General features: G+C 43.0%; 1 protein-coding gene across 1 annotated transcript in view; it reads right to left on the bottom strand.

Annotated features, from left to right (window-relative positions):
- Positions 1-27,837, bottom strand: part of LOC149164184 (ribonuclease III domain-containing protein RNC1, chloroplastic-like) — a 214,111-nt gene that overhangs the window by 35,342 nt on the left and 150,932 nt on the right. Inside the window, 1 exon segment of the mRNA XM_089431989.1 lies at positions 19,210-19,296. Within this exon segment, the coding sequence (XP_089288115.1) occupies positions 19,210-19,296 (87 nt within the window).

Here is a 27,837-nt window from a genome sequence, read left to right as displayed (position 1 = left end):
TATTGGAAAGATTGGGGATGGTGGACTGCAAGCCTGTGACTACCCCCATGGAACTTAACTTCAAGAAGTTATGTGGTAGTGCTGCCGGACCTGAATTGGGAAATGCCTCTAAGTATCATCAACTCATAGGAGCACTTATGTTCTTGGTGAACTCCTATCCAGATATATGTTTTGTAGTTAATACGTCGAGCCAATATATGGTTAAACCTCATCATATACATTGGATTGGTGCCAAGAATCTTCTAAGATATCTTCGAAGCACAATCACTCATGGACTAAGATACATTGTCGGAGATGTGAGGTTGCATGGTTATTCAAATGTTGATTGGGTCAGCAATGTGGTGGATCGCAAGAGCACTTCTGGGTGTTGTTTCTCTTTGGGTTCTGCTTCGATATCCTGGATGAGCAGGAAGCAGAAGTCGGTTGCCTTGAGCACTGCTGAGGCCGAATACATCGCTGCGAGTATGGCCTCCTGTGAAGCTATCTTGTTGAGGAAGCTCTTTAGTGAGCTATTTGGACATTTGTTGGATACCACCGTGATCCTCTGCGACAATCAGAGTGGCATCTGATTATCGGAGAATCTTGTATTTCATGATCGCTCCAAGCACATAGATATGATGTACCACTTTATCCGGGATATGGTACAATGAGGAGCAATAAGGCTCCATCACATTGGGACTGATGAACAGGTCGCCGACATTCTGACAAAGCCCCTGGGAAAGGTCAAATTCTTGACTTTCCAAGACGACCAGGAGTCGTGGAGAGACCCTCTTCTGAGGGTCCTGTATGATATGGACATTGAGCTCTGGGAGCTCCAGGGGGGATTGGGGTACTTCTTGGAGCGATGAGCAACCATAGGGTGAGTCGTTCAGCCTTCCCCTAGTGGTTTGTTGTGTACAAGGTGAGTGGTTCAGCCTTCCCCTGTGATACCCCGTGGCAACATGTAGGCAGGATGAGTGGTTCATCCTTCTTTCGCTGAGACATCCTACCCATGAAGTCTGGAATTCATGGGAAGTACCTCTCATCTAGCCAATGAGTAGGGAAATGAGGATAGGGACCATAGTACTACCGATGGACGCATCGTGTACTACCATACTCCCTATGCTAGGATGATATTAATTTGGGATCAATTGGAACTGACTTCGGGTCAGTAAGAGTGGTATGAGACACTCTCTTTTATCTGGGACTAACTTTGGGTCAGTAGAGAATGGTATGATACATTCTCGATCATTCTTCTTCTTCGTAGTTCAGCAGAGCAGAGCAGTGCATTGATGGCAGAGATAGAACCGACTGGCAGAAGGATTAGTAGATGGAGTTCTCCCTAGTTGAGAGGGAGTGTTAAAATTGGCAACTAGGGCCAAACTCCATATGGGTCAACTTATTTATGACAGCTGATATTTTTCTTGGATTCCTCTCTCCGAGAGGTGTAGGATTGATCTAAATATCATCCGATTCCGACATGTAAAAATGAAGACATGAATTTATTTGTATTATTGACAAATTGTCAAGGTCGGCCAGCGATCAAAACAGGGATTTTTACCCCCAGTTCATCCCCATCATTGAATATAAAAGGAGGAGACGTCAAGGCATTATTTCATCATCTCATCTCATCATATCTCTCTCTCCTCACTTGATTGGGTACGCATATCTGGTAGCTTTGTCTCACATGTGCGAAGGAAAGAGGATGTTTTTTGTTTTGACTGTTTGATTGCGTTGACTAGTGTTGACCGAATATCTGGGGTTGCATTTTGCGCTGCATTGACTAGCATTGACCTCCCTTTGACTGTGCTTTGGGTGAGGCATCTTCTCCTTGGCAGGCCGCATATTTGGGCACAAAAACCGAGGTGATCTGACCTCTGGTTTGACCAGCGTTGACTGCCCTAGTTGTTGGTTGAGTTTGACTTCAGTTGACCAGACTTTGACTAAGTTTTTCGGACTATTTTAGACTATTTGGGTTTGTTGTTGGAGGCCGAAGTTGACTGGGTTTGACCAAGCTGCTTGAAGGAAGAATTTTGCCTTGTTTGACCAACATTGACTTTTCTGGTTAGGGCTTCACTGCCACTGTCATAAATTATCAGATTTATAAATTTGTACTATCTCTCTCCGCTGAACTATTGAAGAATATAAGAAGAATTGATCAAGGGTTTCCCCACATTGGGGTTTGTCCCTGGCTGGTGCCACATCTTGTGTCCTCTTGTCTTGGCTTGTCTTCTATTGTTTATGTTTATGTTCTATCTACATTTTCCTATCACACTGATGTGATTGCTAAACTGGATATTGATATTGGGCTAATAAAGAAATTGAAGTCAATTCCTCTTCAGCATATAGAACATACCAAAACTTAACATCAACAAACATGGATTGGAGATTTGTGATCATCCTAACCCATACCCATTTGGATGGGTAAATAAGGATGCAGAAATCGAAGTAACAAAACAATGCAAGATAAAATTTTCTATCAGTGTTGATTATATTGATGAAGTAGATTTGGATGTAGTACCACTTGATGTATGTGGAGTCGTGTTTGGGAACCCCTACATGTATATGAAGGATACAATTTTCATGCGGAGAGCCAACTATTATCGTCTCATCAAGGATAGGAAATAATTCATCATCAAAACACACAAAAGCAATTTTGAGATTTCATTGGATTGTGCCAACCAAACGAAGAAATTGATTAGTTCTAGCAAGAAATATGTTTTACTATTCTTAAGAGAAAATCAATCTGGCAAGGACTCAATAAGAGCAAAGGCATCCTTGGAGTGGTGTAATAAAAAACAGAAACAACAACTAGAAGGGTTGCTACAAGCATACAGAGAAGTGTTCCAGGAGCCTAAAGTGATACCACCCAAGAGGGAAGTGAAGCATCGTTACCCACTAAAATGGGTAATCCCATAGGAGAAATTATTTTTCTCCTATCTTGGATAGCCAATAGCCCTACAGATTTGCTCATTGATGATAATATGCCAATTTCTATGTCATTTGTATCAGTCATGCAACTCTCGCCATTTGACATTCCTCTTGAATGAAGGTGGGCTACTACTCAACAAGTACTTTAACCATTTTGCAATCAAGTGCTTTTATGTAATGTTTTGGGAATTTTGACATGGATAAAAGGGTGATTTGGATGATTGACCAATCTTGACTATAGTTTGTTCTCTCACCTTACCAGCAGGGGTTAATTTTTAGCCCTAGTCCAATGTGACCTCTATGTCCTTAGGGTCATAGGAGGGGCACTACTTGAGAAGCTCAAATTGAAGTAACATATCCATTACCTTTTCCATACTTAACACCTTCCATATCACATCATTCCATTGATACCATTTCCATCCTTCGAGTTAACTATCTGTTAATTTTAGGTATGTTCTATGCTTAGAGCAATTTATTTCAATTTTCATAGTTAGCTCAATATCTTTTCCAGATTAGCAATCACATCAAAATTAAAGTAAACTGCAGATAGAACATAAACATAAATCGCAGAAGACAAGCCAAGACAAGAGAACACAAGATGTGGCGCTAGCCAGGGACAAACCCCAATGTGGGGAAACCCTTGATCAAAACTTCTTATATGTTCTTCAATAGTTCAACAGAGAAAGAGATAGAGAGATAATACATTTACAACAGATGTTGATTTGGGGTAGCATTGGATGTACTCTAGCCACGAAATTTGGTGGAGAGGTTCGGGCACATGAGATCTCCAATACCCAGAAAGGGTTTGGGCAGATTCTAAACAGTTCAGGAGATATTAAAATAATTAATATTTTTAATGGAATCCCTAAGTCTAAACTTAGGGAAAATAAAATATTAATGTGGATTAATATGAAACTGTGTTAGAATTGGTCCAAAAGACATGGATCAAGCCAGATCTAATCTTAGCCGTTCATTAGGGACTTAATCTCGGCCGTTGATATGTCAACAAGAAAAGTATAAGAGGAGGCTTGAGGGTCACTTGGAAAACACACCAGAGTGATCAGTCATTCTATTCTCTGGAGCGGGGTTTGCTAAGAGAGGTAGAATTAGTGATTGGGAGTTGCAGCTGAGGGCATTGAGTATAGAGAGACAGAGAGGCAGAGATAGTGTCGGGAGAGCAGCGCAGTAGCCGAGAGTGACACAGAGCCAGACAGGGCCACGCAGAGGCAGTTGGGAGCTGCACAGAGCCTCAGAGAGGCCGGCGTTGCTGACGTAGAGGGCTAGAGGGCTGACGCAAGGCCTCTTAACGCTGACGCAGACCCATCCGGGGTGATGCAGGGCCAGCACTGGGCAGAGAGGGGTTGACGCAGTCCAGAGAGAGGCTGACGCTGGGGTTTCTAGGGCAAATTGGTGCTGAGGAGCTGACGGAAGGATTATCTGAGGTTTCAGGCAGGAGATTTGTCAGAAACTGAGAGGTATTACTGCCAAGGAAATTCTCTATTGGGTAGGTCAGTTTTGGTACCCAGATTGTACTCTGATATTGCTTAATAAGAAAACCCTCAGATAGCTGCATCGGTTTTCCCACATTGGGTTTTTCCAGGGACATTGGTCCAAAAATAATGGTGTCATATGGCATGATTGTTTCTTTTTCCTTTAGTTGTTGATCTGTAAGATGTTGAGCATGCACTAGTGTTTATTTTCAGTATTTACATTGTAAATAACTTGTTAAGTAAAATAACAAGTAGGTAGGAATAAATCAGATAAAGTGCATGGAGGGTTTCTAACTAAGTAAACTTCGAAACTTCAACATGGTATCAGAGCATGATTGCAGATCACAGGAGGTCTAAGGACATCAACCAAGCGAAGCAAAAGCAGCAAAAAACAGTTGTCCCGAGGTGACAGAAGTTGTTTCTAGCAAAGTAGCAACAAGGGAAGGGTGACGCAGTGCCTGCGTCATCAAGGGTGAGCCGGGAAGAGGCAGCGCAGAGGCTAAGGAAGGCAAAGGGAGCCTCACGCAGTAGCTGGGAGGGCTGATGCAATTGGCTGAGGAGGCCGGGTTGCTGGTGCCAGGATTGCGCAGAGCCTAGGAGCTTCTCACCTTCAAATTGTTGGGGTTTAGAAGGCTATGGGAATATTGCAGAGTGGCGCTGGTGAGGTACTGTAGTCAGAATAGTACTTGACAAAGCAAGGCCAAGAGGAGCTGCTACTGAGGGTTTCTAGCCGAGGAACCCGAATCAGTGGTGCGGTTGCACAAGACGATCAGAGTAGGGGGCATCTCGACAGCAGCAGAAGGATTTCTAGGAGGGAAATCAGGACTCAGAGGGAGTCCAAAAGAGAACTTCCAGACGGGAAGTAGAGACTCAGAGGAGTCGAACAGAGAACTTCCAGGAGGGAAGTAGAGGAGCATCATGGCACTACACGGAGTAAGAGACCAGGATAGACTGGACGGAGCATCAAACTTCGCAGTCTAGAAGGCGAGAATCTTATCCGTACTTGACAAAAAATGTGTCAAGAACTTCGCCATGAAGGTAATAGCTATCCCAGTCAACCCCAATGATAACGACAAGTACGAGGAGGCAATGGCGAGGGCCAAGAGCATCATCCTTGACGGGGTCAAGGATCATGTAGTACCACACATTGCTGAGAAGGAAACAGCATATGAGATGTGGGAGGCTCTCAAGAAATTGTACCAACATACTTCTGTGCAGAGAAGAATGCTACTTGAGAATTAGTTGAGGTTGTATCAGATGAAGAAGGGAGAACTGATTGACACTTTCCTCGGAGGACTAAATGAGATCCGAGATCAGTTGACTGCTATAGAAGCCACGCCGGATCAGGAGTTGATGGTGAGGACAACCCTAAATGTTGTCTCTCGAAGACTGGGAGGTATTTGTCCAGAGTATACTGGGTGCATGTTGGGTGCATGTTAGGTAGACGCAGAACAGAGAAAGCCAGTAGTGGACGCAGAACAGATGACCGATGAGGACGGGAAGAGATTTGCAGATATGCTCTTCAAATCAGTGCAGGATCTGTCGAGGCAGATTGAGGTGATGGGGCAGAGATTCATGGCAGTTGAGGCCAGACAGCGTGAGAGCCCACGAGTTTTTCAGATTGGTGAGGGATCAGGTGCATCCCATCACTTGCCAGAGCAGCATGATACTGCGCAGCAGGTGGCCTCACATGCCCCTACACGCTCTACCATGCCCACTTTCTTAGGAGCAGACACGGGGTCGTAGCCCAGCAGGAGGCAGAGCCCAGACATATGAGCGATTATTTTGCAGAGTACCAGGCCTATGGGCAGGAGTTCAGGGAAGCCCTCTCATTCAGAGATTTTGTTCAGCTCCAGCGGGATTGCAGACCCCGCGACCATCACAGAGAGTACCGGCATTACCATGATGGCGACATCCACCGTGCAGCGAGTAGATTCCACTTGCCTACATTTGATGGCTCATCAAACAGTTTGGCAAAGTCTTGGGTGGAGAAGCTGGACATTTATTTCTAGCTTAACCAGATGTCGAAGGCAGAGGCCATCAAGGTGGCAACATTGCATTTGGATGGCGAGGCCCAGGATTGGTGGTTTCATGGGATGGTTACACTGGGGCACTCCATAGTGACGACATATGCTGAGTTTACCAGGAGATTGATGGAGCGATTTGATCGGAGGGATCCAGAGCAACATTTCGTTGAGCTAACGAGGCTCAAACAGACGAGGAGCCCAGAGACCTACATTGCAAATTTCCTGAGGGTCTCCGTGATGGTGCCAGACCTATCCACGGCACGGAGGGTCTATATGTATGTTGAAGGGTTAGCAGAGCCACTTCGGGGACTAGTCCAATCCACTAAACCAGCCACACTCCAGGATGCTATCAACAGGACCCAGGACTTACAGGATGTCTTAGCCAAGACCCAGACACCTTACCCCCAAAGACAGACTTTCCAGTCTAAGGGGAAGGACATGAGGATTCCACTTCCAAAGGGGAATCCAAGACGAGTACAGCTTAATGATGATGCCAGGAGGGCGCTGAAGAAGAAGCGGTTGTGCTTCACATGTTAGGAGCCGTGGGCACCGGGACATAGATGTGCCACTAGTAAAGCACATTTTATTGAGGTCTTCTCCGAGAGCAGTGGAGAAGAGGATGACGAGGATGATGGGGAGGCAGGAGATAGCCATGCCATACAGGGACCTTTACCACCCCCACCACCACTAGCAGGAGGTGCATCATCTGCACCTACCGGAGGGGCCCTTGCAGCATTGCGAGGAGTCCCCAAATATCTGACGCTACGCGTACGGGGGACAGTACGTGGCCAGCGAGTATGTATCAGTTTTGGTGGACAGTGGGGCGACCCACAACTTCATCGATGCCCAGATGGTTGAGCAGAGAGGTATACCAACAGAAAGCTTCGATGGGTTTTCAGTCTTGGTCCCAGGAGATCAGACCACGACGTGTGCTTGATATGTTCCAAAGCTTTCAGTGACAATGGGCACCTACATGTTGACTGACCACTTTTTCGTGGTCGATATTCCGGACACCAGCATGATACTGGGTGTTCAGTGGCTTATCACTCTAGGGAAGGTCACGACAGATTGGAAGACCCTAGAGATGGAGCGGGATGATGAGAAGACAAGGAAGCATGAGAAGATACGGGGACAGCACATATATCTGCCTCAGACTGTTTCGGCTCATCGGATGGAGGCAATCTTCCGAAAGGGGGATATAGAGTGGGCAGTGGAGTTGCATGCATCAGAGGCAGGGACTTCAGGGCAGATGGTACATCCAAAGATACAGTCTATCCTTGATCGGTATGCCATAGTGTTTGGGGAGATTTCACCAGGACAGCAGCCGGATTGGGGGTTTGAGCACACCATCGAGCTTGAGCAAGGCATACAGGCCGTGATCACCACCCCCTATAGGCACCCCAAGGCCTATTGGGATGAGATTGAGCGGGCTATCCAGGATTTGCTGGCTCTTGGGCATATTCGACCGAGCACGATTCCTTTTGCTTCTTCTGTGGTGTTGGTGAAGAAGAAGGACAGTACATTGAGGATGTGCATTGACTACAGGGCCCTAAACAAGAAGACCCTGAAGAACAGGTACCCCATACCCAGGATCGATGAGTTGATGGACGAGTTGAGAGGGGCACGTTTCTTCTCAAAGATTGATTTGAGATCTGGGTACCATCAAATTCGCGTGAGGGAGCAGGGCATTCCCAAGACCGCCTTCAGGTGTCACTATGGGCACTTTGAGTTCTTGGTGATGCCTTTTGGGCTAACCAACGCCCTAGCTACATTTCAGTCCTGCATGAATCACATCTTCCGTAGTCACTTGAGGAAGTTTGTGTTGGTATTCTTTGATGACATTTTCATTTACAGCGGGACTTGGGAGGAGCATCTCCAGCACATTGAGACAGTATTGCGTATCTTACAGGAGCAGCAGTTCTATGCCAAACTCTCCAAGTGTGAGTTTGGGTTGACAGAGATGTTGTATCTAGGACACATCATAGGGGTGGACGGAGTGAGGGTCCACGAGGAGAAGATCAGGGCCATCAGAGAATGGCCAGAGCCGAGAAATGTGAAGGAGCTTCGAGGATTCAATGGCATTTGTACTTACTACCGGAAGTTCGTCAAAGGTTTCTCGCAGCTTGCTACACCCCTGACAGATTTGACGAGGAAGGGGGCATTCAATTGGCCAGATACAGCGCAGCGAGCCTTTGACAAGCTCAAGGAGGTTATGAGCAGCTGCCCAGTGTTTGCGTTGCCAGATTTTACGCAGCCTTTTGTTTTGGAGTGTGATGCGTCGGTAGAGGGGATCGGCACAATATTGATGCAGGGAGGTCACCCTATAGCCTTCAAGAGCCGGAAACTCCTTCCGCACGAGAGGTTGTATTCTATATACGACAAGGAGATGCTGGCCATCATGCATGCATTGGCTAAGTACCGGCAGTATCTGGTGGGTAACAGGTTCAATGTGAGGACTGATCACAACAGCCTCAAGTTCTTTTTGGAGCAGAAGTAGCTACAGGAGAGGCAACAGAAGTGGATCAGCAAGACCCAAGCATATGACTTTGACATTGAGTATGTCAAGAGTAAGAACAACGTGGTAGCAGATGCCTTTCACGTAGACCAGCCACGTTGTCTCTTATCAGCGTGGATACAGACTGGAGGGCTCGACTCTTAGTAGAGTACTCCAAGGACAGGTTTGCATGTGAGATTCTGGACGGATAGGTGGCAGATGACAGGTACAGGGTGATCAATGAGATCATCTATTACAGGGATCGGATCTTCTTGACTGAGGGTCTCAGCTCAAGAAGAAGATACTCCAGGCATCACATGAATCACCATTGGCAGGCCATCAGGGGTTTACCAAAACCTACAGGGCCATCGAAGAGAGGTTCTCATGGAAGGGCCTCAAGGAGGACGTACTCCAGCATGTCAGTGAGTGCGATGTTTGCCAGAGGAACAAGGGGGAGATGAGCCATCCCGCGGGATTATTGCAGCCTCTTCCCATTCCGGAGGGGAAATGGGAGAGTATTTCGATGGACTTCATCACAGGGTTGTCCATGGTACAAGGCAAGGATTGTATCTTTGTCGTCGTTGATCGGCTGACGAAGTACGCACATTTCTTTGCCATATCTGCACATTATACAGTAGCACAGGTGGCCGAGCTGTTCTTCAAAGAGATATTTAGGCTACATGGTCTTCCTAAGACCATCGTCAGTGATAGGGACAGTCGTTTCATGGGCGGGTTTTGGCAAGAGCTTTTTCGGTTGGTGGGGACGGAGTTGACACCGAGTACCAGTTATCACCCACAGACGGATGGGCAGACAGAGATAGTTAACAAGTGGCTAGAGGGCTACTTGCGTAACTATGTCAGTGGGCAGCAGCGAGCATGGTTGAGGTGGCTACATCTAGGGGAGTACTGCTACAATACTTCACATCACATGTCCATTGGTATGTCACCATTCTATGCCTTATATGGGTATCATCCTTTATCTTTTGCTGACGTGATGTTTGGTGATAGCAAGGCTCCCAGAGCCAAGATTTGGATCCAAGAGAGTCAGGATATTCTCCGAGCTCTCAAGGATAACATGGCTACAGCACAGAATCAACAAAAGTTGTATGCCGACAGGGGTCGGGTGGAGAGACAGTTCGAGGTAGGGGACATGGTCTACCTACAATTACAGCCATATCAACAGTCGTCACTAAAGCAGAAGGGGGCTGAGAAGCTCAAGCCCCGCTTTTATGGGCCGTACAGGGTGATACGCAGGGTTGGACAGGTTGCATATGAGCTGGAGCTGCCCCAAGGCAGCAAGATTCATAATGTTTTTCATGTATCATGCCTGAAAAAGGCATTGGGGCAGCAGGTGACAGTGACAGATGAGCTACCACCCATGGATGACGAGGGGCATTTGGTATTGCAACCGGAGGCTATCATTGATACCAGGGAGAGGCAGCTGCCGAGCAGGACGGTCCGAGAATTCTTGGTGAGGTGGAACAATTTGCCGAATGAGGATGCCACTTGGGAGAGTGAGAGGATCTTGCAGCATCCATCACTTCAGTTGCTTGAGGTCAAGCAACATTTTGCTAGGGGAGACTGTGATATTCCTAATTAGCTATGGCTAATTGGAATATTCGATTTCGTTCAATTTTTGCCTTCTATAGTTATTTGTAAATAAAAAAAAGTGAGGAAGGGGGACATAACTCACTTTAGAATAAAAAGTCACTTCCTAGGTAGCACAACGTTGTGACTTAAAGGGGAGCCATGAGGGCCAAAGGGAGACGCAGAAATGGAGCCCACGCAGACACATGGAGAGACTGCGTAGGAGGGAAGAACACGTGGCAAGAGGAGAAGCACGCAGGAGGAGGTGAGCCTAGGGATTGTGAGAGGCAGAGGCTATAAAATAGAGAGGAGCCCCCTCATTTTGGAGCATTCAGTTATGTGCATTTTGAGCTAGTCATTTCGACTTCTGAGCACGTTGGTTGTTTAGCTAGTCTGCAACACTATTTAGTGCATTGAGTGTCTCCATTCGGAGATCTCACCCTTAGCCCCGGGGGACTTCGAGTGCCTGCTCGGGCAAGGTATTTCCTTTGGTGTTTCAGCAGTAGTTTCATCAACTTTCCAGCAGCAGTTTTAGCAGCGTTTGGAGGATTGCGCAGCACTGGGAGAGGGACGCAGTTCTATTTGGTTGTTGTGCTGGATTGGGGTCTTGCAGGTGGATTTTTACTGGGAGATTGAGTAGGGGTCCAGCTCTTGTCTCATTGGAGGATTTTGGCAGGGTTTCAGGCAGTGTTTCAGGCAGAGTTTAGAGGGGTTTCTTCAGTGGCAGCGCAGGGCATTGAGGAACTACGCAGAACCCCAAGAGGGTGTTTTTCGGGGGTCGGCCATTCCAGGAAAGCTTTCTAGGTTTTTCTGGGTTTCTTGAGTAGAGCCCGAATCCAGAGTTTCAGCTTTTTCCGAGGAGGGGAGCAGCCCCAAATCATCATTTGTTTTCTAGCAGCAGCAACATCCATGCAGAGAGGCCATTCTTGTCATTCTGAGAGTATTTCTTCACTTGCCTTGTGCAAGTCGAGGTGCCATCTGTCTAATCACCTCTTGTACTCATTTTATTGCTCAGTATAATAAAATGGCTTAGCATTTCTCGCTGCATTTCTTGTGTATCTGCTTATATTTCCAGTTTACATTATTATATGTTGTTCCATTGTTATTTTATCACTTCTGGGTTATTATATTATTTGCACATATTTGGTTGGAGTTTTTTGTTGGGGTTTGAGGAATATTCTGGGTTAGGAATATTACACCCTTGAAGGTAAGATCTAGTCTCTAAAAATTTTTGCAGGGCCAACCATTGAGAAATTTGCAGCAAAAGTCAAATTCGGAAGAGAAAATATTTTCTGAAGCAAGGGTTTTATTTTTTGGGCCTCCCGGGCCCAGATCCAGCGTCCTCTAGCCCAACGTCAGCCTATTAACTCCCTATGTCAGCATTTTTAGCCCTTTTAGGGCAGGTCGTAAGCCTTAGAAGCCTCGTCCTCCCCTCCTAGCCCCTGCACTAAGGGTTTAAGGCCAAATTTGGCCTAGCCGTGGCCTTGGAGGGCCTCGGCCTCCTTCAAAGACCCTAGACGGCTACCCTTTGGGCTAGTCGTTGGATTTTCAGCCCTAAAACCCTAATTGTTGCCTCTTTCCTCCAGCGTCCAGCGCTTTAGGGCTTTTCCTTGCCTCATTGCCTTTTGTTTTTCCCTCCTTGACCATTTTTGACCCTTGATGATCCAAAATGGATTCAACATACCCTCTAGATCAAAAGTCTTCAAATACAAGTGAAAATGGAATAATGTTGAAGTGTTCGTGAATATGAAGCCGACGATGCAAACAGCATGCAAATCCAAGTTTGGATAAGGAAAATAGAGCCAATTAAAGATTTAGGCCAAAAAAGTCAATGCCTACGTCAACAGAACAAGTGGCAACCCGGGAAAGAGTCACAGGTTCTTGATGATGTCAGTGCAGAAGGTGATGTGGCAGTCTGTAATTGGTTCATACCACAGGCGATGGGGATCAGCGACCAAGAGCGGAGATCGTCCGATCAAAGGAGATCGACGCATATCGCGTCGAAACATGCAGGCAGGTTATCTTTAAAAACAGACACAATAAAGTTATGAAAAAGAAGCTAAACTCTTTGAGTTTCGATAGGAGAGCGGTAAATGGTTTATCGCGTGCCTTCAAGTCAGGAAGCGGTTTTCGACCAAGAGGAACGCGATTCCACTCAGCGCTCAACACGTAGCCTCCCGAAAACCACTTTCTCGCGTGCCTTCAGAGAATTAGTAAACGTGCTAGTTGGAGCGCGAGACCGCACGACAGCTGTCGGATCCCACAGGATAGATCAACGGTGCGGAACGTCCAGATCAATTGATGAGCGAGACGCGACAGCCGTCAAATGGCCTGTTCTCGAGATCAGTGCCGGGGAAAGGCCGGACGGTCGGGGTCCACCCCACGCCCACCGGTCCTTTCATTTATAGTCTGTTTCTATTATAAACGTATTGTTCCACGTTTATTGCAATTTGTAACTGTACGTGTTATATAAACACCATAACACAGAAAAGTTGATAGAGGAGTGTGTTGTGAACCATTCCAGGGGGTCTGGAGGTCAGGGTGACCAAGTACGGTCGAGTGTATACTCATTTTGACTCAAGGATTCAAGTTGAACACAGCGGTGAGATCCATTTTCATGTTTGAGACTCTGTTTTTGAGCTCACACCTGTAACAACTATTTGAAGACATAATAAAGAGGTCAACACTGGAAGCTAAAGGACCAGGAGACATAGCCAGGAAGTCTGGTGAACTCCTTTATCAATTTTGGTTGTGTTGATATGTTTGATTGTGTTTTTATAATTGTTTAAGTATTTATGTTATTTGCAATCTTATCGATCCATTGCACTAAGTAACATAGGCAACTTCACACATAGTCTGTAATACCATTTTCGATTTCGGATCACTTGATCTGCCTTCACAGCCTCTTTTTCCCTCAACGCTAGCCCTATTAGGCCTAGCGTTGGCCCTAGTTTTCCCTAAATTCATCTCTAAATTTTTTGGACTGAATGCTTGGTGGTTTTGCTCGTTTTGGGCTTCAAAAGTTTGATTTTCAGGTGGCATCTTCATTCCAAAATTTTGGGCAACTTGGGCAAGTTCATCTTCAAGGCCTTAGGCCTAGGGTTTGCTCTCTAAACCCTCATTTTGCCTTTGTTTTATTACAGCAGCGACATAATAGCCCTAAAATCACATTTAAATTGGCCAAAATAAGTTAAAATTGTAAAATTGGTCAAAGCCACAGTCTTTGCAGCGCTGGAGGCATTAGGTGGTTGGAATACAGGGGGATGTATCGTTAATCAAGCCACTACTTGCTTCCTGTTGGCTTCCATCTCACAACCTACTCTGAAGACTGTTTCTCAAAACAGCGAAATAGTTAAGGGAGAGGTTCAACTTAGACTAGGCATTTAATCTAAAATTAACCAACACCCTTGCACCACATCTAGTTCTTAGGAATTGCATCTCATATAGCTTAGTATGTCATATTAAACAGCGAGTGTCCATCCGGTTACTTGATCTAAATTTGTAATAAGCAAGAATTGTGACTCTATATGGCACTGGTCTCATCACTAAATCTAATTAAATCCTTAAGTCTTGCTAATTTTAACCAAGTAGTTAGACCACCCATCCGTGTCTCCCAACCGAGTTGGTTCCCAACTTGTTTTCCTTTCACCTCATTCCATAGGGACTACCCCCCATAGCCTGATGTTCGGAAATCGCTGGAATGGAGTGGGCAGGGCTCAGAATGACAACCCCTGCCCTGAGCGGTTGTCGTGGTTCCTGTACAATCCGGGCAACAACAGTCACCTTTGGGCTCCTTTGAGTTTTCATCTCCAAAATCAACTGCGGAAGCATGTTGTTTTCTTTTTATTTTTTTGTTGTTAGCCAATTCGGGACAATCCTTTTTGAAATGTCCATATTTCTAACAACCATAGCATTGAATTCTTAACATGTCCTTCTTTCCTTGAGAGCCACTTTTCTTCTTTCCTCTACTTCTCTTGAAGCACGCTGCAAGTGCTTAAGTAGCTTCTTCCTTCCTATCTCTTGATATAAACCTTCATTCTTCTTGAGCACAAGAGGCCCACAATTCTTCAAATGAGGGAGCTCCCTTCCTGCTACTTATACTTGTTGCAAATGCATCCCATGATCTATGTAAACCATTGAGCGTTGTAATCACAAGTTCACTCTCAAGAATAGTTTCTCCAATTACTGTGATTTGGTCCTTTATTTGAGAAATCCTTACAAAATATGAAGCTATAATATCATCATTTGTCATCGTCACATCACAAAGTTCATTCTTCAAGCTCATGACTTGACCAACATTCTTGATAGTGAATAGATTTGTTAAGGCATCATACATCTTCTTAGAAGTATCCAGCTTTGCAATGTAATGTATTAGATGATCTCTAATGGAGTCCACAATAATGCTCATGGCATTGAGATCATCTTCTTTAAACTTTTCCTTTCCTATAACATTTGTTCATTCCACGACTTTTCTTATCACAATATCCAATACCTTGTTCTTTGCAAGAATAATATCAATCCCAAGTAGTTTGAGTGTCCTTCCAATTTGTTCTCAAATTTCATAAAGGAAGCCATGGATGTGAATCAACAATAAGGGCTAAAGCAATAGAATTTCAAAGTAGGGTTTTCTTAAAGGTGATCTCAGTGTTCCTTCCTTCACCTCAGCTCTAATACCACGTTGATTTTCTTAGTGCAACAGAGACTAGCACAGTGTTTCTAAAAAACAGATAATTACTTTTGATGTTGATCTTCTTTTAAATTATTCCAATATATCATTCAGCAATTATACTTCATAAATTCAACCATACAAGAATAGTAGAATAGTAGAGATTGCAATGCACAAAGAAGAGACAAGATTTACCCTAGGAAAACCCACCAAGGGGTAAAATCCAGCAACCTTTTCAATAGAGAAATTCTTCTGTTCAAAAAGAGATACACCTAAACCTATGGCCAAACTTGGTCAACCCCTCCAAGTCAAGTCTCCCAATCTGATCCAAAACTTTGCTCTGCCTAATCTAGCCTAGAATTCTGGCCCTCTTGCAACTGCCAGTTACCCCAGAATTTCGGCCCCTGCAACTGCCTAGAATTTCAGCCCCTTGCAATAGAACTGCTTAGAAATATGTGAGCTACAGAGAGAGACTATCCACACATGCAAGTTGAAAGAGAGAGAGAGAGAGAAGAGATGAATTCATCCTTCTTTTTCGTCCTCCTTGTCCTTATCCTTCACTTGCTTGCCCAGAAGATGCTTCTTGAGATAAGATGTAAATTGCCCTTGTAGAGGAGGTTGAGTACCTTTATATAGTGATTTGTCTTGACTGAAGGGGTGTATCTTTTCCCTAGACCGACTTGACTTGGAGGGAGGTCGGCTTGACAACTTTTGGAGCCAAAAATTACAATTCAAAAATTCAAATTTTCTTTTAAAAGTCGCAATGGGACTTTGACTCAAAATAATTTTTTTTTTTACTCTAGAATTTAAAAATATGCTTTACAATAATCAATACAAGTACATCAAGTGGCCAAAATTCAAATATACATTATGAAGATCGACCATAGTTACAAATTCAACAAAAAGACATATATATTACAAATAAGTTAATAACATATTATTTTGCAAGAAAAAAAAAAAGAACAAGACACATAAATGACATTTTAGAAGGAAAACCAAGTTTATATCAACTCTCATAGATGACCACATGATGCAAAATCGAAAATTAACCTTTATACATGACATTGTACATCCATGATTCCAAAACCAACCTTTATACATGCTAAAAATGAATAAAACATGAGCTAAAGACAATTACAATTACATGCCATAACAATTCTCATCCTCATCAACAAAAATAGAACAAGATGCTTGTTCAACAGAAGTAGGGTATGGATTGGAAGAAGAGGTTGCTCTACTTCCATTTGCATCACCACCAATATCAAGAGCAACAATAAAGAGTTCCATGTATGTGCATTGTGCTTCCACATCCCAATCTTTATGAGGTCCACTTATATATTCATCACCCATATGAGATACAAGGTGTAACTTTGAATGCACATATACAAGATCCTCAGCCTTCTATGATCTCAACCTGTCGCACTTCACAAAATGAATGAAACTATAGGTGCTCCAATTGCGCTCTGCGGATGAAGAGCTTGCCACTTGTGATTATGAGTGGTAAGGATTTGCAAATAAACACCATTTTCCCCATGACAAGTCCACCATTTAGCCAGGGTCATGGTCCTCCTCTAATCCAAAGCTAATATGTCTACAAAATCCTCTAATCCAACAACAAAATAGACAAATTTCTCCCTTATATCAGTTTGTAAAGAAGCTCGAAACAACCTCTGAAAAGCTTTCATCACTCCATTGGCCACCTCCTTGTCCTTATGTGGGGCATTCCTTTCCCATTGCTTTGAGCAATGAAATCATCATCATAAAATTTTGGATCTAGAGCATGTGCCAAAGTGTGCAATGGAGTATTAAAGCTTCTAGTGGAGTGTTGGGGCACTTAAGGCTACTATTCTTCATTTGTTGACCCTCTAGACACAACCGCCAAGGTGGTGCACCCTCCAATTCTAGGTGTCCACATGTCAGTTACTCCTCTAAGCAAGATGGTGAATCCTCCTACAATGGCTCCCTCACTCAATGTGCAAGGTGGCGCCAATGATCATAGGGTTTTGTGCCCAACCTCTAAGTGTATAACACCCTCCTCCAAGATAGTCACTTCACATGTCCCAAGCTCCCATCCTCAACAACTGCAACCTTGTAGAAGATGTCAAACTGCCACATGTGCACCAACTACCACATCAAGAAATGTGCCTCCCTAGTTCTGATCCAAGGCAAGCATACACCCACTAATCTCACCAAACGTAAGTCAACCAAAATACAATAAAGGGCCTAGGGAACCATAAGCCCTCCACATCACATGAAGCACTCCCCTAGCTACGTGAAAATAATTTTGGAGCAACCAAAAGCTAACATTGAAGTAAATCTCAAACAAGTACTCCCTGGATCAATAGAACTACAAATTGATAATCGAACTCATCTATATGCATTGGATTACCAGAAACACCTATTCAGATGTAATAATTGCCATCAATAAAGCAATTTCAACCACTACACAAATGTTGGCTTCTCTAATATCAGCAAAAGAGGATGAATTTCAAATGGTAACCAAAAGCCCAAATAAAATATGGCAATGCTCAGCTACATCTCAACCCCAAAATGAGCCAAAACTAGGTCCAAGCTAGAATCAATTGACAACTTCCAACACTGTTCAAGATGAGTAAGCCCACAGAAACTTCCCTCCCTTGACCGGAGAGGAAACTCAAGTAGAAAATGAACAGCTAGTGAATTCAGTGGAAATTGAAATAGCCTAACAAGCACAATCTGTCACTCCAAGAAAAGCATCTCAGAGGCACCCATCAGAGATGTTGGAATGAAAATCCATTTAAACACTGAAAGAGGTTCAGCAGATTTCTCCCTCCATCGATAACATGGTTGTAAAAGTAAGTCCCAACTCCAGGGAGAATAGTAGCAAAAAAGAGGTGAAAGTAAGGCTCTCCATTCTGGTGGAACAGATGACTCTTATGTAGTTCATGATTTACTTTGCAAGGATCCCCCCCAACCCAAATGCTGAATCTAGTCAGAAGGTTGAGCATATTCATCTCACAAGAGGAAGAGAATCAGAAAAAAATAATGGGGAGAGAAGCTGAAAGAACACAGTTGTGGGTTCACAAGCCACACTAAGTTCATCTCTCTTCAAGCAAGGAAAATGACTTCAAGCACCTCCAAACCCACTCTAGAAATGTATATTTTTGTATCTTACTATGCAATCAATTTGTAAGTCCTGAAGATGAACTACATTAGCTGTTTCGAAACGCGTCAGCATTCTAAAAGATTTTTGTGATGGATCTGGAAGACAGATATCTGAATAACTCTACTCACAAAAGCCTGCATTCAGATAAATTGTAAGTCAACATTCTTGTCATATTGACAGAGAAAGGAAGGTTATTAGCAAGGAAATTATGTTGTGTCATGGAAAACCAAATGGGGGTAAGCTACCAGCCACCTTGAGGCTAGAAATTCGACTGCTAAAAATGATACTTTGATTCATGGAAAGCTGTATGGGTAAGGCCATAGTGGTTTTCTATAATACATAACCCTAACCATTACATTTTTATAAAAGAGGAAGACTGAAAAGTGGAAGAGCCAAAAGTTAGATCAAGATGTTGCATAATTTGGGGCTTTGGGTCAGGTTTTCAGTGGGCATATCAACAAGCATGTAATGGAGTCATACAAAATATGCCCTTGAATAAAGATTGAAAAAATACCAAGCTAAAACCTAGATGTTGCTTCGTTTGGGGATTTTGGTCAGTTTTAAGTGGGCATTTCAATCAGCTTGTACATAAAGTTATCAATCTTTTGGTAGGACTAATCTATGGGCCGACTCCTAAATATCAGACCCTTTATCAGATCAACAAAGCTGTATTATCGGTATACAATCTTGTACATTAATGTCTTTTTAGTGGAATTTTATTCATGGACCAAAGAAAAAAAAACTTAAGTAATTAATTTTTCATAAGACACCAAGAAAAGATCCATTAGACAATTGATTGGATATCCAAACAAAGGTAGATTACTCTCTTTTGTGCTCAATTAAAGTTAAATTATGGATAAAATATGTTGTTAATGTGTCTGAGAAGTTACCTGTATATTCTGCCCAAGGTATTCAAGACGTTCATAACAAAATCTTGGATGCTCAAATTTGTACTTTGAGGGATGCAAAAGACAGAGCTGCACATCAAACAAGAAAAATTCAGTCAAACCTCCACAGATACACAGAATATAACCCACATATTAAACACCCAATAAAAAATTAAGGCCTAATCCTAGCGCAATAACAATCAGTGGGCACGCAACTTGGAACAAATAAAATTCAAATGTTATACTATTGTCAGTGAAAGAACTCCTTGATAGATTGAGAATGCTCGCTATGTAAAAGAAAGGCACTGTAAATAATGCCCTGAACTGCTGAACTGTATGGAATTAAAAAAAATCAAATTTTGAATTATATTATGCATCTGCTGGTCAATATCCACAGTTTATGAAATTTATGCAACCTTGCCACTGAGAAGAAAAAATAGTTCTTCATCTATTACTTAAAAAAAGCAACCAGTAAAGGTAGATAAGATAAGATAAATATATTAATGTCCAACCAATGACCAGAAAAGTAGGTCAATGGGACTGGTAAGAACAATGATGTCAATACAAAGTAGAGAACTAAAAAGTTTCCTATATAAAGAACAAGAAGTAAAGTAGAAACATGAATTCTATATGTGAAAACATGGGAAAACCCTCGGATCCAAGTGCCTGCAGCCACAATGGGAGGGAGATGTGCAGAGGAAAAGGATCTAGGGACTGGGTTATTGATTTTTTAATAGTCCTCTAAACTGATAATTGTTTCTAATGAATTTTCTTAGATTGATCTTTTCTTACATTTATTATTCATCATAAACAACTACACAGAGAACTTCAACAGTAAAACAAAAAGCTAGAGGATCATAAAAATACAGCCACACAAGAACACAAGAGTTTACCCTAGGAAAACCCACATGGGGGAAAACCCAGCAACATTTTCAATAGGGAAATCCTTCAATTCAACAGAGATACATCTTAGACAATCACTAGGTCAAACCCGGTACATCCTCCTCGTCACGTCAATTTTCTGCACCAAAAAATTTGCTCTGATCTGTTCTAGGACAGAATTCGTCCTTCATTCATAAACTCGTTCCTGCAACTCCATTGCACCTCAGAAATTCATCATGTCTGTCTTAGAATCTTGCCTCAAGAATTCACTATTCCGCAGAGATTTGGTAGGCTGGCATTCCAGAAAATTCGATCCTGCTCTTGAGATAGAGATTTGTCCTTGAACTCGTCCTTCTTCCTTGTCTTGTTTGCACGGCTAAACAGAAGATAAGATGCCTTGATGATCAGATCCGAAAGTTGCTTCATGGAGAGGAGGTTGACTCACTTAAATAGGCATCTTGAAGGTCAAACGGATTCCTTTAACTGCGCCAACTTGATCACTTTAAGGGGCCGACTTGACAAGGAGGAGGCCAACTTGGCTTCTTTTGGAGCCAAAATTTTGTTTTTATTTTTAAATTCAAATTTTCTTCTTTTGAAAAGAGAATGAAGAACATGCTTTACAATATTTATCTTTTGACCCAAGCATGAAGAACATGTTTTACAATATTTTTCTTTTGACCCAAGCATGAAGGACATGCTTTACAAAATTACAAATACATCAAGGACAAAAACAATTATGAAGACTGACCATAGTTACAAAATTCAACACTCCCTCTTAACTAAGGAGGTATTCATAATGACTATCTAGATGTTCTCATGTTGACAAATTTCTCTAAGAAAAGGTTATAAGAATTCATCATCAACCTAGTCAGCAACTCTAACATAAGGTAAATTATCAACATCAACAAGTTGCCACAATTGGTCGGTACTCATGACCCATAATCCTAGTCAGTACTCCTGACACATGGCAAAACATTTAGCATCTATGGTCGGTACCACTGATCCATAATCTTGGTCAGTACTTCTGACCTAGACTAGTCTTGGTTCAACATCCTGGCCACAATCTCATTTGACTCGTGGTGAAACTCCAAAGGCCACACTCTATATGAGCAACTGGACCCGATGGTAAATGAGCTCCTTATCCTATCCAAAGAGACAGAGCCTGAGCTCCTCATCCTATCTGGAGAGGCTGAGCCTAATGCTAAGAGCCACACACCCAACTGAGTGATCCTGGGATTCTAGGACCATTCTCCCCAACTAGTCAACATCTTTGACACAGAGAGAATGATTATACTCTATTGGACCATTCTCCCCAACTGGTCAACATCCTTGACACAGGGAGAATCACTGTCCATGATGCTATCATATTAGCACTCTCGTTGAGAGAGGTATAGGAAAATTCTTCATAAGAATGACTATCCTTGATGATGTTGTCTCACCACTCCCTCTTGCTGAGAGAGGCATGCTCAATCACTTCCAAGCTTGTCTTGGGACAATCTACTTGATAGTATTGGAGGCATACTACTCTCCTCAATATACCTCGTCCTATCATCACATTGTCATCTACACCTGATCAAACAATCCTGCAAGTTGAAGTCACACTGCTTCACAACACACTTATTCAAGCTACAATATACTCGGCCTCTGAGTGCAATAGGTGTCTGCTTCTTGCTCATCGAAAAGATCATAATGAAGCCCAAAAATGAAGCATCCTCTTGAAGTACTCTTCCTACCATCTACACTTCCAGTAGTTATACATCGCACTCTGAGTCATATCTCAAACCATAACTAATTATACCATGACCAACTATACCATGCTAGTACTTCAACACATGTTGAGCTATATGCCTTGGCTCAACCATAAACTGGTTTGCTTCCTTTACTTGATCCATCATCTTGGCTACTTTCAAGTTACCCTACCTAGGTGTTCTTTCTTAAGCAGATTTTGTCGTGGCAAACCAGGTTGCTCCTTCTACCACTAATGCTATTAAAGTGTATTAGTTATCTAGTCTAAATCCTTCACTTTGAATTCAGAGGTCAACTCCCTCTAGAGCTAAAACAAGGGTTCCTAAGGAAGCCATGACTACTCCCTTTAAAGCAAATCTTTCAGTCAATGCAACTCCCTCTGACACATGGTTTCTTCTTCTTTTGTCAGAAAAGCAAATCATATAGGATCAACCTTGATCCATTAATCCAAGTGTATCAAATCTGAGGAGCCTATACAAAGTCTTCTTTCTGCTTACAAGTATTACATTTCTTCATGTACCTCACAAACTTGAGGTAGCTCTTATTTACACTTCTTGCTTTATCAAGGAAGATGATCTCTACATCTATCTGATGTGATTTTTCAACAGAAATCATAAAGATGATAAACTTTTAACAGAAGCATACCTGACAAGATGTCCTTTCATAGTCTTCTCCCCCTTAATGAGGTAATTCTTCACTTTGTACTTCTCTCAAGTTTCCATCTACTGCATACTTCATCTTGGAAGTCACTGTTACCGCTTAAACTAGCAGGGGGTCCTAGAGAGGCACTTGCTAGGCTAAGAGCAACAACAAAGCTAAAGCCCACTATCACCACAGTGAACGCTCCCTACTCTTTACGAACTTTCACTGATGGGAGAAGACCCGATATATAGACAATCACTTATGAAGGATAGATCAACTAAGATGGGTGTGAAGTGATCTCGATGACCCTTTCCTAGAAGAAACTCAAGAATGGGACTTGCTTGCTTTTTAAGCAAGGCGCAAGGTTCTCTAGGATAGGGGAATAGGGATTTGAGGGCTTGGCTTAGGGAATGTGACTTGTAAAGGAGCTTCCTAAACCCTAAAATCCTAGTGGAACTTGGTTTCCCAAGTGATTTTTGAAGAGTTGACTTTGATAAGATATGGGACCACACAGGACCAAGTGGACCCGAGTTAGGTCAAGAGGAGGGAGGGGAAAGGGATCAAAGAATGAATTTTCAATGAAAGAAAATGCAAGGATCCCAGTGAGGTTTCTAGCCTAAGGGAAACCAAGGGCAAGAATTGGTCTTCGAGCTAGGGCTTGTGATATCTCAAGATCCCACTGTCGAAATCTCATGAAATTTGGAGGGCTTCTTGAGGACACACCAACGCAGTTGTGGACCAAAAATCAAAGTATTTGGATGGCTAGATCATGAGATAATTGATGCCCTAGGTGACCTAGAGGACTAGACCTAGAGAAGAGGAAAGGGGAGAAGGAAAATAGGTTTAAGGTGATCAACTTTGGGTGGACCAGTGCCTAATCCTTTGGGGAGATTGGAGTCGGGTAGAATTATGACTATGGACCTTTGAATTTTCTAGGTCAAGGAGGCCTCAAAGACAACTTCGCTTGGCACTAGGGCGGTAGCAAAAGCAGCTTCAAAGACTTTATACTTCATCTTGCAAGATAAATGGCTTGTCAAGATGAATTACAGTAATGAAACATCCCTAAGAACATTCATTTATTATACATGGCCCATACATGAAACATTTACTATCCAGAAACAAAATTTCCACAACTTCGCATAAGAGATGCAGCAAATAAGCCCTAGTATAGAGAAATCCCAGCAACAATGTATGTGACAGAATTAAGATAGAAAGAATAGCATTAAAATGTACTTACATGTATAAGAATATATCCAACCATCCAAAAACTTTCCATCAAGAAGCTCCAAAACATGAAAGTTATCCAAACATCAAAATTCATTCCATGCTCCAAAAATTATGTCCACCAAGAAGGAATGGCGAAAATCTCTAGAGAGATACAAGTCTTGGGTCAGCTGCCAAGTGCATGGTACATTTGTGGGGCCTGCTAGGCAGAGGCGAACCAAGTGCATCTTCCTCATCCAATAGGTGAATCTCGAGCAATCTTTAAACATCCTCGGGGATACATGGAGTGTTGTCTACTATTGTGGATGCCCATGGCTCTCAAGACACCCTAAATGTGCCAATGTAACGCTCTGAAGGGTTAGGACCCCGTACAGGGAGACCAAACCCAAGATGGAGATCATCTGCAATCCTGCATAAGATCGAATGCGTCCCCTAGCCTTCCAGTACAACAAGTCATCAGAGAAATATAGTAAATGAGCTTACCAACCATGGACTACAGGTGGGGACTTCATAATGGTCTACGCTTCCATTATGGGCTTCGGGATGTGTCAATGTCTCCTAAACTTCAAATGGGGTTAACCAAGTATCCTATTAGGTGGTTTCTACTTTTAAAGGGGATAATATGTTCAAGGTACATCCTTTAAAAGGTGGTGGCATGTGATAGAGATGTGAATGAAGTAGGGGACGAAAAAGGGCAGCCCTGGGCCACATGTTGGGGTGCAAGGATAGTTAATAAAAGGGAAGCCCACAATGGGGTTTATAATGTATAGGAGGGTGCAATTGTGGTACATGAGGTGCCCTAGCCTTGATTTTTCCACCCTTCTTTATATGCCTTTTGCCTTTTTATGATTTTTCTTTGATTAACTGCTTGGGGTTCAAGGGATAAGAGCATGATGTATGAGATATAGCAGTGAATAGCCCCTTTTAAGGTAGGGTAGTTCATTGCCCACCAGGGGTTGGTACAACCATGGATTACTATATGATAAAGGAGGCTCATAGAACCTGTAGGAACCAAGGTGATGGCCATGATGATGGGGTAGAGCTCATGTATTGGCTTTTACCCACATGCTAAATGTGTTTGTCCCGATCATCTTTTTCATTTTGTGTTACATTTTCCTATTGAATGTGGCCAATTACGCTTTTATCTTTCTTTTTAGCTGCATCAAACTCTGGGGCATCATTCCAGGCCCAACCCAAGATGTGGGCAAGGGGAAGGGGAGAGTTAACCCTATGTGGACCAAGTGGAAGAATGTGAACCCAGGTGGGAGAAATGATCAATGGGGTAATAAGTAGTGGAAATAGGGTAATATATACGGATGGGGGAGCAGAACCACGCAACTTAAATCAGGGTTTCCCGTGAAATACCATCCCTAAAGCCAAATGGTCAATAAAAGAGATCCCACAGGACTAGAATCCAAGGTTAACATCCAAAAGGGGTCTAGGGGGCAAAACCATAGACCTAGCCCACTCTTTCTACCAAATCCCCCCATTAATCCATGCCCAAAAGTGTCCATGATAAGCAAACTACGATACTCAATTACCAAATGACAAGGCATAACTTTAGGTTCGGAAGGCCCACCTTCAAACATACGATCATGGCAAACGGGTGAGGGACCACATGGCTGTCTCAGGTGGCAGAGAAATGGAACAAAGAGCTAGTTGGTGGTTGCAAGGGGTTGTTGGATGCCGACTGAGGACCATCTTGGAGAAAACATTTCTCCTAGGGATATCACCCACAAAATGGCGGATAACATCTGGCTCCAACTGGGAAGTGATCTCTCGAAGAAGTGGATGAAGCTACTCGAACGGGAGGTCACGAGAACTCCAACAATCTCTTGGTTACCATAGACCTGTTACCTGCACATATATCAGATGAGAACAGAGGGGCGGCATGCTTTCGTGGCGTCTCATGATCGCACATGCTTAATGTTAAGCAATAAAATCAACAAGAAAGAATATATAACGCAAATTTAATCTAAATGCATCTAATCTACCATGAGAAATATCATATGATGTTAATTCTAATGAGAAAATGAGCATGCAATGCATCTTATCCTAACATGTATATAGTAACGCTAATACTAAGTGTAATCATAAAGCCAATGCAACCAGCATATCATCACATCAATGTACACATGCCTACCAATATGATTACTCATGTAGCAACTCCCAAATCGAATGTGGACATAGTCACATGGCGGATGAAGCGAGTGGGAGGCAAGAAAACATGATCTCCACTCGAGGCAAAGGAAAGTCTTAGGAGAAAAAAAATAGGTCGATCTAGGAGTCTCGGGCTTTCCTTCTAAGAACATAATGGTGGAATGAATGATCACTCTTAAGAACTCCTTATCACAATCATAGTTTATAATATTATGCTTTGTAAATGCCACAAGGTTGTGATGAGAGGGGAACGAAGGGTTAGGAAAAGGAGTACAACAAATGGGTTTCTCAAGGTGATGGTCACATTGGAGAGAGGAGGTCATGGAGTGATCAAAACCCTGACGGTGTGTCCGAGGAGGTAAAGTATAATCAATGAGGTGTTCTTCCTTGACATTATACTTTGGCTCATGGTTACTTGAGATCATATGACAAGGGGTGAGGGGATTGTTGATTTCTGGAAGCATCGGATGTGCTCTAAATCTCAAAATTTGCAGGGAGGCTTAGGCACATGCATTCTCCAACACCCAGAAATCGTTTTGGGAAATTCCACCCGTAGACAGTTCTATTAGAATAATTAATTATTTTTAATGGGACCCTAAGTCTAAACTTAGGAAATTAAAATAATTAAAGGGTATTAATATAATTGTGGGGGTAACTTCTAGAAGAAGGCGAGGATCAAGCCAAAATGATCTAGGCCATTGATTAGAAGTTAATCTGGGCAATTGGTTGTCCAACATAAAGATATAAGAAGAGGCTTGAGGGGCACTTGGAGAACACACAGAAGGGAGATCAGAAGTTTGATTTTCTAAAGCAAAGCAGCTACCAGAGAGATTTTCGATAGTGATCTTTTGCAGTGAGGAGTAGGGATAGTATCTGAATGGAAATCTTTCCTAGTCGGAGAATACTCAACAAAGAAGAGAGAGAGAGAGAGAGATCTAGTAGAGGCAGCGCAGAGACAGAGAGGCTAACGCAGGGCCACGCAAAGGAAATACAGAAGCCAAGAGGGAATCCGAAAATTTGCTAAAGGAATCGATTGCAGAAGCTAGAAGTCGGGGTGCGAGACCGACAGGTGCAAATCGAAGTTCTTGGGCAACAAATCGATCAGCTGAAGGGGTGACGTTGTCCCTAGATGGTGTGACGTTGCGCTGACGTAGCGACTGCACAGAGGCAGCCAAGGGCAGTTCATTCAGTGGCTGGATCAACCAGGATTTCTAGTGATAGTGTGAGGTAACCTCACTTATCTCTCTATCAGTAATATTCTTTGTAACTGGATTGTCAGGAAGGCATCCAGAGATTATATTCAGAAATTACAACTGCATAATAATAAAACCCTCAGAGTTGTTGCACTTGTTTTCCAGCATTGGGTTTTTCCGAGGACATTTGTCCAAAAATAACTATGTAGATGTGTTGTGTATTCTTTCTTGTTTCCGTATTTTATTTAAATGGTCAAGGCTGCAGTGTATTCGTTTCAGTGTTCATTGTAGGAAACAGTATATAATTTGGTTTAGTAATTAACAAATAGAAGAAATGTAATCAGTTGTTGCAGTAGGAATTTGGGCATCCAAATTTTCACATGGTATCGAAGTTGCAAGTGAAACAAGAAAACAATGCCGGAAGAGCCCAGCACTGAAGGAGGAAGGGAGTTCGAAATTCCTGCAGAGGCAGCAATTCGAATCCCCAGAGGGATTGCGCAGTTCAGGCTAGGATGGCTAGATTTTCATGGTAAATCTCTCTCTGAGTGAGTTGACAAAGAGGTAGGATTTCCAAATCGAAATATGTCAGCGGCAGAGGGAGCAACACAATAGAAGCTTTAGCGAAGAAGGGGTTTCTAGTGGGACGCAATTTTCCTGCGGGCAATTATTGGGCAAAAAAACGTCAGAAGGAAGAAGAGAGACACTTGAGGGAATTTCTTCCTCAGAGAATTTCTAGCCAGGGAATTCGAATTCTCATTTGCTGAGCCGCAGCAGGAGAGAGGAG

The sequence above is a fragment of the Pinus tabuliformis genome, chromosome 5_1 (assembly GCF_031772625.1).
Source record: "Pinus tabuliformis cultivar Carrire ecotype Pingquan chromosome 5_1, CPIR1, whole genome shotgun sequence".
Lineage (NCBI taxonomy): Eukaryota > Viridiplantae > Streptophyta > Pinopsida > Pinales > Pinaceae > Pinus > Pinus tabuliformis.
Note: the sequence above shows the minus strand (reverse complement) of the source record. Positions and strands in the feature narration are given on the sequence as shown.